Raw genomic sequence first — 15,657 nt, 5'->3', positions numbered from 1 at the left:
CTCTATGAAAACACAAGTTAAAACTAAGTAAATAATTCAAGCTTCTGATCACTGCTGCGCTACTTACTTGTCAGTTCTGGTTACCATTTCATTATTCAATTCCTTAGCTGCTTATCACAGCCATAATGAGTACTACTCCCCATAAACTAACACAAAATATATTAAAAAAGCATTACTTTGTCTACACTTTGAATATCAGTTTGGGTTTTCTTTCACTAATGATGTCTTACTTGAATTTGTATGATTTTCAACCATTTACACCACCTTTGCATCTTCTGTACCCTTGTTAGTAATGCTGCTTCGTGTCTGAAAAATCAGTGACTCCTGCCAATATTTTGTTTTACAAACACACAACCATTTTGTTAATGACAATAGATGTAAAATGCTGTTTACAAAGTTAGTTGGATTAGGTCTTCCAAATCTGTGAATTGATTAAAAATTCTCATAACACACATACAATAAAATACGAGTCTCATAAATCCACACACACAGATTTCCTAATTGCATGAGCATACGGGCGATTAGCACTTGGATTTGGGCACCGGTGCTACACCTGTTTGGTTTAAAACTTCATAATGACACAAGGTAGTGTGTCAGTCCAGTTCAGGCACCAAAACTGAGTTTCTAGGGGCAGATATAGAATAGCAAGGCTATTCTATTCTATCCTGTATTTAAAATGGAAACAACAGAATTTATCTATCTTGTAGAGAAGCTGCATGTAAGGACAATCTTGAGATTGTCAGATGCTACCGAGCACATCAAACTTCAAATACAATACAGCAGAGATTGAAAATACAACACACGGGTTTGTGCTAAAGGCTGTTTCCCTTATGCACCATCAGAAATTCTCAGTATCTCTGCCCTGCTGCATACTGCCTTTTTGATATGGAAAGCAAAATGGAACACCTCAAAATTACAAAACTAAAGCTCAGTGGCATCATGCAGTGTTGCTAACGTGTTATATAAACTCAACAATTTCTATTAAATTCTATTTCAAGATTTTGTAAATCATTTAAATTTGAAGTAAATTATGGGGGACAGGTAAATCAAACAGAAATTGCAGTTTATTTATTCATAAAGGGAAATCTGGAAACTAAACATAAAACTAACTCTTTATGGCTCTCAATATTTTGAGAATGACTTTTCAGTAGTTCTCAAGTATACCCTTCTGGTGATGGGCATAAATTCCTTCATCACGTCCTGTGTAACCCAATATGAACTAGATGTTTGGACTATAAATTCTCTCTGATTAATCTAAGTGAGCAAAACTTGATTAAACACTTTACTTACAGGTACCCTGTGATGAGCAAAGAACTCTAAATATAGTTTTCAAAGCAAACACTTATTTACTGATGAAGTATTTAGCATGCAGAGGAATGTATATAAGAGGAATGAAATATAAGAAGAGCAAAATCCCAATGTATTCTCCCTTTCATAAATTTCAGTTTTCCTTTGCAGTGGTTAAGTAACCACTATTTAATGTAATTACCTCTAGCTTGGGAATCATCATGACCATGTATCTTTGCATGGCGATAAGCCCTCAGTACAAACCTCCAGATACATAAATTCTTCCCGAATCAAAGGCTTTTTTTGTTTTTCTTCTGCTTCTTCAGATCCCTCATTATTTTAGTATTTGGAATCAAAGAAATCAGAGTAAAACTTTGCAAGCTGGAAAGCATATTCCCCCAATTTACTTCCTTTTAATTATTTCCTATCACCCCTCAGTGTTCTCTCTCTAGCATTCACTTCCCTTCTTTTGTGAAACTGCTTTATTTTCTGCTTGTTTCTCCATTTTTCAACTGCCTCTATTGATTGAAACCCTTGCCTTCAAGGCAGACTTGGGCAAGCAGGTAACACAAAGGACACTTGAGATTTATGAAATAATTTCACCAACAGTAAATTTCCTCTTTTATCTAGGGTAGTGTAAGATGATTTTAGCACCAAGAAATTAAATGTAACATGGGATACATGAAATATTGCAGTCAGTGTTCTCAGCTAGGCAGAGTCTGAGCCCTGTTTCAACCCATTTCCAAGGCTCAAAGAGGCTGTAACAGTCTACTGGGCATTCTTAGTTTCCTTGTAATCACAATAATGGCTGCACTTGAACCGTCCCAACAGGCTACCCAAGCATCATTAAAAGCATTAACGAGGAACAAAGTGTGCAAAATTTACTTATCTCTTGGTGGTTCTTTACAGTCATGGGTAGCTGAGCTCCAAGTAGGACAGTACTAATACTGTTGCACTTTTTATTGGGGATCAAGCCAAATTTGGCAAGCCACAGCTGTGAAAGAATGCAGAGACCTACCCCTGGCCATTTCATGCTGCCAAATTGAAAGAATATTTCAATAAAAATAAAGACTCTAAATCAAATAATGAAATACAAATTAAGTAAACTAAAGAAAGCATCAGGTGTGGTTGAAATCCTTAAAATGTTTTGTTCTTCCCTTGGATGTCTGCTCTGTTTGTTTCATCTTCTCCATATCTGACTCAGCCTATTATCTCAATTTTTAGAAGCTATATTGAAATAAGTGCTAATAAAATAAATGGCACATTTTTATGAATTGAAGACAACTTCATACTGTTGAGTGAGTCTGATTACCATGGTGACTTGGTTTCGGTCAGATCAGTTTAGATTGTGATTTAATATAAAACAGAATTATTTAGATCAGTTTAATGTTACTTGTTATAAAAAGAAAAACATCAGTAAACTAAACCATCTTTTTCTTAGAAGAATGTATTCCAATATGAAAGACAAAAGATACTGAAGTAGCTGAATTTACAAAATTTATTTTAAATTTAGGTTTAACTGAATCGTTTTGATTTTCTGCCACGAGTTGGCTATTGACTACTTAAAATATCTGAAATTTGCAGCAACTCTGAATATTCAGGAGTGTTGAAGGACATTTCTTGCATACTACGTACTGCTGATGCCTATTACTGTTTCTTTTATAGATATGGGTAACATGCATATAACCCAATCACTTCATCCTACTCATACTTACAATATATTAAGAATCATTAAATGTCCCTACAGAACTGGTTTTGGTGTGTTATGCCTTACACTTGAGGATCACATTATTTCCTACTCTGTTCCAAATTTACTGTTGCAAGCTTGGCGATGTGCTTTGCTACACACTCAAATCTGGTGCCGACACTTTCATGTGCAGAGGGTATAAAAAAGGCAAATTCATCACGAAACACCGGCCTTACAAAGTGAGCAGATACTTCACGCACTACCAGTAGGTCACTGAAGGGTGACCTGCTTAAATTTGGACAACCCATATTCATCAGGGAACAAAATCTTCTACTGGGGGCCTAAACTGTCCATACAACCTGAAATAAGAGGTTTTCATAGGAAGGTGCACAAAGGGAGATCCCACCAGCCCACCTATGCTGCACTATTTGCTTCCCTGACAATAAAAGGAATACAGACACATGCTTTAAAAAATCAGCCTGTCAGCTGAATTTGACACAGCTGAGTGTTGGAATTCTCTAGGCTAGATTACTTTCACTAGGCCAAATAATTTCAAAAAAACCAGCTGATGGTAAAAATAGTAGCTTCCAACTACATTTTTACTTGTATTTCATCCATTTATACCAGAAAGTATTATGTTAGATTGCTTTCCTTTTTGAGGCAGGCACTAAAAGTGAGGGAGTTGTGGGTCTTTTTAACTGCATCATGTCCTATGAACAAGAATATCTTGAGATCTGAAACCATGACAATACTACATGAAGCTTTCTGGGCTTAGTTGCATTCATAATTCAGGACAATTGATCCCAGCATTTCCATTCCAGCTGATTATTGTATTATTTACGCTTCTTTATGTTTTGGGTCTCAACTCCATCCCTTCCCCCCTGGGAGCCATAGACTGCAATTTGCTTGCATTATTCTGCCTTTTTTATCAGAATTGCCTAAGAAATGAAAACAAATGGAAGGAAATAAACATAAAAGCTATAAGGACCTAGTTTATTATTATTTTATAATTCAATTTTTAATCCTATGAGGTATTCGAGGCAGTCTATAATAGATAATATGTCACAAAACAAACTGCTCATTCTATCCCAATCTAGTTTTCCACCAGTGAAGTATTTTAAAAAGGCTGACAAATTTTTTAAATTTGCATGAATTGACTACAGGCTCATTACAGCTTCTTATTTCTACACTCAACAAAACAATGACTTAGTGAAGTCAGCAAATAGGTTATTAGCAAATAGATAATTATAAAATAAGAAGAAAATAAATGAAGAGACAGGGTCAAAAAGTGCACATCCTGTTCTCTATGCACAGACTCTACACAAAACTTTCAGCTGCTGTCTTGGTTTTAACTAGAAATCAGAGAAAGAACAATATCTATCATATGGCTGCTTTAGGTCTATGGAGTTGACAAACATGTTGACAAACACAGATAAACATTCAAATATTTTTGCTTTAATCTTCAACATGCTCTGACTCCATGAAGGATCAGCTTATATACACCTTACTTACAGTAAATGGGATCATGCTGTACAACTAATTTAAATGATTCCTGAAAAACAGGGGTAAATTCAAGAAATGTCTCAATCCAAATCTGTCAGTAACCATATAGCTGTTTGGAGAAAAAGTGGTTCAGGGTTCCCATCATGTTGTTTGCAGTTTGAGTAATGGCAACATTAGTGTCTGCTCAAAATCCAGATGGAAGAGGTGGGAGGGGATGTGTTACATGCTGTGCATTGAGACCTAACAATGTCCAGAGATTTGAATTCTAAGACAAACTATACCTAAGGACTGAACTAACCTGCAACTGCTGATCAAAGGCAATGCCCTAATCATCTGAAAAGGGCAAGGTAAATCTCAACCCTCACATTAAAGCTCGCCCTTGGCAGAGAAAAGAAGATAAAACTTGAAGATACAGAAAAAAAAAAAAAAAAAGCATGTACCCAAAGATGGAAGTTTCCTCATGGAATTTCAAGGTGGCCTCAGCCACCTCCCATGTTTGTGTCATGGAGGGGTGGGAACAGGTGTCATATGTTTAGATATGTTGAATATCATGCTTACATTTGTCTAATTATAAGGAGCTTCTACTCATCATACAAATTATCAAATTGCTTTTTGATGAGGCATCAAAGAGGCAGAGTGTATACATAATGTTAGACTTCCAAAATACTGCACAAACCTAACCCTTCTGCACTGATTTTAAAGAAACAAGTGTTTCACATTATCCTGCTGAGTTGGGTATCTAATTTTTAATTTAATTTAATTTATACTTTCTTTTCAGTGCTCCGACCAAACGTTATCCTACTATAACTCATAACACTTCCAGACAAATTAATAAAATATATTAGCATGGACGCATATTTAAAAGAAACTTACAGATCCATTGTCAAAACAATTTAAGAAACTGCTAACTAAAAGAAAATGAGGTTTTCAAATACCTAAAATGTAATTAGAGTTTCTAAAATAATGCAACTTTTCAGATTCTAGAAGGTCTAACACAGCACAAGTCCTCATGATTGCTGCAATCCTTAGCTCAGTAGGCTATGGGAAGATAGGCAGGCAAGAATATAAACTGTTTTATGATACCTACTAAAACCTTAATACTAACCATTTTAAATCTGTTCTCTCAAATTATCCACTAGGTATTTTATTTCTAGAAATTAAATTCCTCCAAATTACTCCCAAATGTATTCTGCATCAAAAACATTGCTCAATTTCTCAGTTCAAATGCATATTATATGGGTTTTTAAAAAGTTACTTGAATTTATACAAAGAAGTTTAAGTTCTGGTAGCTGCATATATATTTAGAAGTCTAAAAGGGCATGGTAATGTTAAATTAATTTGCCCATGGTTTTTTCCCACTCTGACATAAACAAGAATCCTGTACCATCTACAGCCTCTTGTTATTTAGTACATCTCCTTCGAGACACAGTCAAAGACCAGTATCACATAGCCTAGTGTCACCCAGATTCAGATGAAAAAGAAAAAGCTGAAGGCTGCACAGGAGCATCCTATTTATAATGGTTTTTTCCTTCCAAAGAGGCAGCTGGAGATGGATGTAAAACAATCAGATAGCACATATATGTCAATCAACACTGTGGAGGCACACGCAAGACATGCCAACTTCATAATAAAAGAATTACTTGATATAAGTTTTTTGAGCTATATTTGAAAACTAGGAAATGCAGGATCATTACTACCTCTCTTTATTCAATTTTATTTTGGGAAATATTATTTAAGAGCAATAGTTTTAGCAATATAGAGGAGAGGCGGCTTTCTGTGACATAAGATTTATAAATTACAAGAGAAGTGTGCATCTTGATAAAAGATTTCCTAAATTTTTTTCTATGTTTCTTAAGACAAAAATTTTTAAAGATTTTGTATGCTTCGACACACCAATTATTCTACAGCTAGCAGTTATTCTCAAGAAAGGATGTTTTTATCTAGATTCAGCTATTTGGTTTTATTCAGTTTCAGCTATTTAGAGAAATGTTTTATTGAGTTTACAAATAAGGACTCTCAATATTCTATTTCCATTTCCCTTCCCATAGAATAAATCATCTGGCCTAGGCATGTCATTACAACTATAGTTTATGTGATGCAACATGACAGTTAAGATGTACTGTGGTAATTTGAGTGCTTTCACTGTTATTGTAGTATCAAAAATTTATATGGTTCAGTTATTAAGGCAAATTGCTTCATTCATACAGTGATATCTGACAGTAACCACAAAGGACCTCCAAATTACACTGAAAAAATATCTTCCACATTCAAATAATGTGTGCATATTCCTACCATTATTTCGCTCACTGGCTAGAAGCGAGATGGAATTCTGTAAGGAAAAGTATCAGTTCACATTTCAGGGTAAGTTCACCAGACATGCAATATTATAGAAGAAACTCCCTCCTGCCCAGCTAAGTGAGCCTGACTCTCTTTAACAATTTATAGGCCATGAAAAGGATGCCCAATTCTTCGGAATGATGTTATTTAGTTTCAATGTGCTCACTTACCTTCTGTCATGTTGATTTTCAGCCAACAGGAAGAAAGAAATAAATAAGAGGTTGACTAGCCTGAAGAGACTACAGAGGAAAATGTGCTCAAATACATCACTGTTAGCATTTCTGATAAGTTTTAACATAATCAGGGTTATAGGAAATGGAAAGCTTTTAAGCTTTCTTCACATTTAAGACTCATTCAGTCTTCAACTCTACTCTCTGGGAAAAAAAAAGAGATTTTCATGAAAATATTTTGGATTTGGTATTAACCTGTAGGGTGTGAATATGCGTGCACATGCACACTTAGATACACGCAGATTTAAATACACACATCAGAATTGTCACAAAGCTCACAGCAGCATTTTCTGAGTTCCAGGGCAGAGAGCTCCCCACACACGTTTCCTGAAAAGCACCAAACACCCCCACAACATCTGATACACAACCCGCATCTCTGAAAAGCAGATGAGGGAACTGGTTTTCAAAGCAGAGTACAGGGTGGGAAGAGGCCAAGCTGAAGCACACACCAGCCAGTTCATTCAAAAACCAATGCTGTGAACTAGCTGCACTTCTTTAACACCTGGCAGCAGGAGACCAAAAAGGGCTCAAGGTTAAAGATACTTCGCTAATTTTGTCTACCTTTTTTTTCTCAAAAAGATACTCCGCACAGGTGATTCCTTTCTGCTCGCAATTCTGCCAGTCAAATAGCTAACCAATTTTGTCCTCCCTCAGTTCCACCCCCCTTCAAAGCTTTACCTTTTTTCTCAATAAATCAAATTAGTGTTTAGGCAAGTACCACCTGCACTTACTTTGTTGCCCAAATAAGAACTGGGTGCGCTCCAATAGTAAATCTGTGGCAGTACTTTTTGTGCAGCCACACTGCTGATGCTAAGCTGCTGATGCCCATCAAATCTCCTTTGCGTGGGGATAACTCTGATGAGACCTGGTAAGTCAGTCAGATACCAACCATTCATGTCCTCTATCTAAAATGATAGGAAAAAAAATAGATAAATAAAACCCACATTACAGTAAGAATCATGACATTGATCATTTCAATAGTCACAGCCTTGCATTCTTCCATTTTTCAAAAAACTGATTAGGTTTAAGAGCAGTGTAGGAACTGAGGAAAACACAAAGTAAAACCAGAAAACATTTCTTATGGTATATGACGAGGAATTATAACTTTTCAGTTTGAAAGAACTGCATGTATTTGCATTCTGTGCTTCATGGTCCAGAGCAAGAAGGAAATTCCATCATACAAAACTATGTGCAAGAATATTTACAAATATTTTGCAAGTTTTCAGTAAATAATATCGGTCACAGATTGTAAAGAAAATGAACTGACAAATGGATATACATTTTCTGATTGTTGTAGGCAGCATAATTTATAATATTTTTCCATTCTAAAAACCTTACAATTTACAAAGCCAAATATACTTTTTATACCTTTATGGTGCTGGAAAGCACCAGAACTTCAATTTCTGAAATCCCAAAATTAGAAATGAATCATCAGAGAAGAGCACACTGTTTGTACAAAGATGGCTTCTGGAGCCCAGATACAAGCAGAAAAATAAATGAGCTCAGGCATGCAACGGAAAATTTCCCAGTTGCTAGTATGTAAATGAGAACATTAGACATATATGATGTTACTTGAAGACTTCCAGCATAACAATATGGCCAAAATCAAGATCTAGTAGACCTAGAACACATTTCCCAAACTAAATCTACAGGCATGAATATGTAGCGAACATCCGTTTCAGTGGCATCAGTGTCTGAGCTTTGAGAACTAATTTACAGTTTAGAGTATATTTGCAGGCTAAAGACATTTTTCTACAGTATAAATAAGAACAGCAGGTTCATCTCCCTCTCACATCCTTTCCTAAGAATGCAGCATACAAAAGAAATGCATTCAAAATGCCCCCTGCAAGGCATTCCTTTTTCTTACTTAAGCTGTATGTTGTACATTTACTGTTTCCAAATTCTTAATTACTTCAGGTCTAGAAATTTAATAATTACCTGGAAAAGAGGTTGCCCTATGGATATGGAGCATTTAATTCAGGAATGGTTATGTATGCACATTCCAGGACTGTGTTTATGCGTACGGCTTCAATTTATATTGTTATAGCTTCTTTTGTGCTTTTCACTGTTCTAATTGCTCTATTTCAGAACTTTCTCACAAAGAGTGACAAAGCTTACAAGCATTTTCTTCCGGATAAATGAAAAATAAGAGACATGCATGATTTTCTAATAACAAAAAACCTACTAACAATGGTTAGTGACAAGACAAAAAACACAAAGCAAAGACATGTACTGGTATGATATGATTTTTCTTACATTTCTGTAGGTAAAGGGAGAGTGTCTGCAGACATTTGTTTTCCCAGAGCAGAAACATTCCTCACAGCCTTCAGGATTATATTGCTGAAGATTGAAGAAACCTGGTTTACAACGGTCACAGTTTTCTCCTTCAACATGCTCCTGGAAAGGTACATTAGAGTATTACTTCAGTTGTCATGGATGAGAATCAGAGATCACTGGCCTTTTATTCTTCAGGAGGACTCTAAAGACATTCATAAAAAAGACTTTCTTATTTGTGAATGTTAGCAGCAAATCCTTTACACAGTAAAAGGTGCTATGTGGCTGCATGCAAATAATAAGACATGGAATTTGGACATTAAAAGAGTTGTCATTTCCCATCTCTATGAATGGACATACTTAATCTCAGGTAACAATCTACTTTATATCCTTTACACTTGAGAGCCTCAGAGGGGAAGGAAGTATGGCACAATGTTATGACCTCAACAACTGTAGTATGTAGGTAGGGCTGACAAAATCCATGCACACCCAGCTGATGGAAACTATAGGTATGTGGCAGTAGTCAGTCATACTAATCACTCTGAGTATCAGTTTTTCAGAGCTCTGTCATTAATAGATGAATTTAGGATAAATAGAAGTGGTAAACAGGCTGCTGTTCTTCCTTCCTTAACTACATGTGTTTGCCAGCCATGCAGCCAGGTTTGGAAACTCCTCTCCCGCAGGAAGACAGGCACTGAACATAGATGAGCTATTCTAAACTTAGCATTTTGTAATTATATTTTTCATAGAAATCTTATGTTGTGCATTAAGTCCTACTATCTTATACCATAAATAAATTTGTCCTGTAGGCAAAGTTAAAGCTAGGTTTTCTACCCAGAGTGTGTGGCAGGAGTCTTCTGATGTGGTGCTGGCTTAGTAATTCAGTATTTTTCCTAAGAGAGCTCAAAATATTCTTCCTCTTTCAGCGGTATTATGCACGGTCTCCTTAACCCTGGAGACAGCGCTCTGTGGAATGCACAGGGACTGAACTGTTGGCTCTACATCAGCAGAGAATGAACACATTCTAAAACCCTGCCTACACTGTGCAGTCTAGGATAGCCCAAAATGCACAGCTCCCAAGTAAATTCATGGAAAGCCATTTGATAGTCTCCTAGTTAAGACGTAGCAAACCTGGCAGAAATGGGGCAAAGCAAGTGGATGTATGGGGAGAAAGTATAGGACACATGAATTAAGAGAAAATAGAGACAGTGTGCAGGAAGTGGCAATGACCTGCAAAAAGGGAGATACAGTGAAAATTTAATGTTTTCACCACAAATTATACAGTAAAAATATGTGTAACAAAGTATCTTTGTTCTGTCTCTGCCGCTGTGCTCCATACTCCTCTTCAATAATATCATACAGACTATTAAACAAATCACAAACATCTTTAATAAAACTCAAGGTTATAAGTCAATTACATTTAACTTCAACATCTCATTAATCTCAAGGCTGGCTTTTTCATATTTTGACCAGAAATCTTGGGATTAATCAATGCCTATTACTGCCATGGGTATGTCAAAATCAACTGGTTACTCATGCTTCATGTGAATAATAATGTGGGCAACATCTGGACACAGATACGCTCACCCTTTATTTAAGAAACTACAGTTATAAACACTGGTCCCAAAAGTTTCATACCGTGTTGATGTGCTTAGTGTGTGCAGAGCAGGAATAGGAAAATAAAAACAGAGCTGCAAACCAAACGTGTTTAAATGCAAAGTTGCCCACTCTGCAGTCACAAACATCATCTGTGAGTAAAACCTGTAGAACTTCATTGAGTAGGCAGCAAATACAGAGAATAGTAGATATAATAAAATTCAGAATTGGAGAGAGGATCTGACCTATCCCTCAGCAAATAAAGGAATGTTTCTGCAACCCCATGTATTTCTCAATACTTTTCAGTGCAATATTAAGCTATCCAAAGATGAAACTTTGAACACATACCTTCAAAAAGTTCCAAAGCCCATCCAGTTAGAACTGTTTTTCAGAGATTTCCTTTACAAGAAAACTATCTTTAGCAATTTTAAAGCTCATCATAGGTAATTGAAAGATGTGATTAAAAGAAGGGAAGCATTTCCTAAGACCTGCTATTAACCAGACATCCCACTTTATTCTTCATATGGAGCATAACTAATCTGATGATTTCAGCATCCCTTTGACCATATTCTGCTTTGATTTGAATTTGAAGATTGCTAGTGAAATTAAATGTGTATGTATCTGTATCTCAGCTATGTACAAAAGGTATCATTTTTCTCCCACAAGCACTTAAAAAGGAGGAGCACAAAGAAGACAAAAGACAAACACTGAGAGAAAACTGCATATAATGAGAACTCTCTGGGATAGGAACACTATTTTCTATTCTTTATTTGTTCATTTTGGTCTGCGTGTACTAACAGGTCAGTTTGGCTTTATATTAATGACATCATAAGAATCATTAAGCAGTATTTATCTGGTATTTAGCATAATACATCTTCATCAAAGCTCCATTCCAAGCCAGAACATAGGAAAATCACCCTCTTATGATCTTCTAGACTTGATGGCTAAGTAATTAGAAATATGATGTGGATGATTTTATTTCTGACAGCGAGCATGTGGCTGTTACATAAAGTGAGGATAAAGTTAATTCTCTGAGTAGATTTCAGTGCTATTCAGCTGTGAAACCAGAGCTTTGTGTGTGTGTGCAGCATGACATCGAAGCATTTTTTGTACATTCCTGTATTTAAGAATGTCATGTAAGTATTTTTAAATTCTCATTTGTAACTAATTCTGTTTACTAAGTTTTGGAAGGGAATTCCTACAAATACAGTACAGAAAAATTGATCCACAGTACAGTGAGTCCTTTGGGCATACTCATGGTCACTTACTAGACTATGACTTAGAAAGCACAACCATTTAAAAAAGCCTTTCTGATAGCTAGGTATTTTATAAGTGGATGTATCTGCTTAAAAATGTTTTTCATTTCAATATAATATCAAGATATAGTTTGAGGGAGATACCCAATGGCACACCCTCTCAAATTTTCTTCCCAGAAACTAAGACATACATCCTACAGAAAGGATAGATTTTGTTTTTTTAAACATGTTAGAGATTTCTAAACAACCATCCCAAGGCAGGAACGAATGTCATATATCCCTAATGACTATTCCTAAAAGACAACTTTCTTGTTTTAATAGATCATCAGTTTGCTTCATTTTCTCTTTTTAAATGACATTTACAGGTTAGTTTTAGAATCTACAATACTTCAAACATATAGTTTTTGAGTAGATGAGGATGGGGTTTGAGACAAATGATTCACAGGATGTAATCATTTGTAAGTGTCCCTTCATTACAGATTTCTAAGGACTTGCATGACTGGCAGCATACAAGGCTCCTTGGCAAATATGTTGATTGAAGTGAGTTCTGAGATGACACAAGACTGTGTAGGATTTTGTAGGACCAGGACCAAGTGTTCTGTGAGAAGTGGCTAACACAGATACTAACACAGCTAGGTAGAACAGTGCAATACTCTGGCATAATAAAAGGGCATTAATGCAATCCTTCAGTACCATTAGTATTTTTCTATGGCTCAGAAGAATTGGACATCCATACCTTGCAGATGCAGGGACCTATGCAGGGGTCATCATTTTCACTGCCCTCAAGGGAGCAGTTGCAGGGCAGGCACTCAGGGTATCCTGTATAACCCAAGGCACATCGATTGCAGCTTTCTCCGGCATAGCCAGTCTTGCAGTGACAGAAACCAGGCAATAAATCTATGGGAAGAGGGAGAAAACGTGAGATGTATTTCATCTGTCATTATTATTGTCAGATATGTGCACTAGAGTGCTCAAAGCAACACTTTTAGTAGGTTTAACATAAGGAGGTGTTTACTGTTGTTCACACCACCATCTATAATTCAGAGTCATCTGAGAGAGGCCAGAATGAACAATGTAAGAATAGGGCAAGTATACAGTGATTTGAATTCTGAGTTTCCAGAAATCTGCATATTAGAAATCTTGAAAACAGAAACATATCCCTACTTCTTTGCATCTAACAGTCCCTGAAAACTTTCTCTTCCATTAATTCATCTGAAGACCTTTCAACAAGCATTTACGTTCAGAGTCTGTAAGGCTCCCCAGCAGGGAATTTCACATTTAGCCTTGTATAGTGTGAAAGAAAACACTGATGTGTGATAAATCTCTATTTATTGCCATCTAATTATTATATCATAGAAAGGAGAAAGTAACCATTCACTTTATCCATGCCATCTGTGATTTCAATGTACATCTATCATACCCTCCCTGACATTTTTAATTCATATGCCATAAACTCCTAGGCCTACTCAATATCTCTACACAGAAACTGCTTAGTATGGCCGAAAATCTCTCTTGTCCTTCTCTGCACTGCTTCCAGTTCTAATACATTATTTAAAGAGGGTGTGCATACACCCTCTTTAAAAGTAAAGTAAATTTGTTTGATTGGTTTTTCTGATGATTTTTTCTATTGTTTTTTTAAAAAAACATAATATTTCCTAAGGACCTGTTGATGTTTTTGACTACTGCCGAGACAGAACAGAGATAACAGACCTGAGGCACAGTCCAACATAATTCCAAGAGCTGTTTCACAACTGATAGTGCTTAATTCAAAAATCACTGCAATCACTGTACAAGTAGAACTACTTTTCTCAGTGTTCTACTTTTCCTGTAATTGCTACAAAAAATTCATCATTTATTTTACTACCCAGACGCTATCTTGAGATCCTTCTGAACATTTTGCAGTTCTTTCATTTTTCTATGCTGAAAGATTTTGTACTTGCTAACTTTGTCACCTTCCTACTCATCCCTTCTCCAGGTTAAATATGAATATTTTCAACAGTTCATATTGATCATCACAGTGAAAACGGTCCATTTATTCTTTTAACCAAGTACTAAGCCATGAAAGAACTTTTTCTCCTTATCCCATTACACTTTCCTTTGTGGATTTTGGTAAAAGATCTTGTCAAAACCTTTTGAAAATCAAAATACAATATTAATCAAATGTGCCTTTGTTCACATATTCATTTAACCCTTCAAACAGATTCATAAGGCACGATGTCCTTTACATAAAACCCCTAGTCTTGATTTTTGCCCATTTTTGCCACATTTCAGAAATGGTATAAATCCTTTATTGTAGAGCTAGTGATTTCCATGTAACAGAAACCAGACCTTCTGATTCTAGTTTTCTGGAACACCCTTTCTTTCTTTTGGATAAATAGTGTCTATTCAGCATTAATATCTGTTTTGGAAAATATTGTAAGCTATATTTAATGCCTCAAGCAATTCAATCTTCAACTACTCAATTCATCCTGAAGCCATGGATAAATATGCTATATGCCTAACAAATTTTGATTCTGCATTTATCAGTTCACTTTAAACCTGACACTTCTGTTTGAGGCAGCTCTTCTGACTTGTCCCCATGAATGAAGACTCCCAAGTGGAAAATTCCCTGAGCTATTCTACTCACTGTTAAAAAGAATTAATATAGTTTTTCTGCTGTGCCCCTTTCTTTCTTTCTTGAGATGTCCATTTATATCTTGATTACACCTGAACCATATTTAACTCCTACTGCATTTCTAGCAGATGAATCTGCAGCACACTGATTCTGAACTATCTGAAAAAGAACCTCTTAGCAACATCTAACTATTTAGAAAATTATTCCTTAAAATATATGTATTTATTATTAAGAGCATGACTTTCTGGAATCTATCACAATTTATATTCTTTTCTATTATCCTCAGTTAGGAATAACTTCTGATTTTCAGTGGGTTTCTTTCTGTTGTTTAAAAAGATGTATATTTTTTTTTTGTTAGCTTAATTGCATTGCTTGAATAATTCTGAACGAGAGAAATGCATCTTCTCTGAATGTCTAAGACACAGTCTATAAACTCTAAGCTTGCCATTAGCAGTCTTGGATTGTTCATTTTTATTTTCCTTTTATAGATTTCCTTGTTTTGATTAAGTTGTTTTTCAGGGAGGCTTTCTCATTCCAACAAGAATGTTGAATTTCACTGTCCTTCAGGAGGAGAGTTTTAAAACAGTCCCTCATGCATAAATCCAGAGGTGCTTTTCCTTTTTATGGCTTCTTTAACTAGCTATCTGAAGAAGCAGCCACCTACAGGAGTTTTAAATTATATTATCTGTTAATCTATACAGAGGTGAAATTCAATCTGTCTACTCCAACCTTGAAGCCTCTTTGATCTCTTATAGCACATCATACTGACTGTCACCTTCTTGATCTGTCCTAATTATACACAGAATTTCAGTGCATGAAATTTCTGTTACTTACTATCTCAAAGTGATGTGCTCCATGGGTTTTGATGCCTTT

The 15,657-nt window shown here is 35.8% G+C and overlaps 1 protein-coding gene across 8 annotated transcripts in view; it reads right to left on the bottom strand.

The window, feature by feature from the left end:
* LAMA2 (laminin subunit alpha 2) overlaps window positions 1–15,657 on the bottom strand; it is a 334,549-nt gene that overhangs the window by 185,001 nt on the left and 133,891 nt on the right. For all 8 annotated transcript variants that reach the window (XM_064708035.1, XM_064708043.1, XM_064708042.1 and 5 more), the window contains 3 exons: window positions 12,907–13,067; window positions 9,301–9,441; window positions 7,776–7,949 (listed from right to left, as the gene is read on the bottom strand). In XM_064708035.1, the coding sequence (XP_064564105.1) occupies window positions 7,776–7,949; window positions 9,301–9,441; window positions 12,907–13,067 (476 nt within the window). The remainder of the gene's footprint in view (window positions 1–7,775; window positions 7,950–9,300; window positions 9,442–12,906; window positions 13,068–15,657) is intronic.

Source organism: Zonotrichia leucophrys, chromosome 3 (assembly GCF_028769735.1).
Source record: "Zonotrichia leucophrys gambelii isolate GWCS_2022_RI chromosome 3, RI_Zleu_2.0, whole genome shotgun sequence".
Taxonomy (NCBI): Eukaryota; Metazoa; Chordata; class Aves; order Passeriformes; family Passerellidae; genus Zonotrichia; species Zonotrichia leucophrys.
This window is presented reverse-complemented; position numbering and strand designations above follow the sequence as displayed.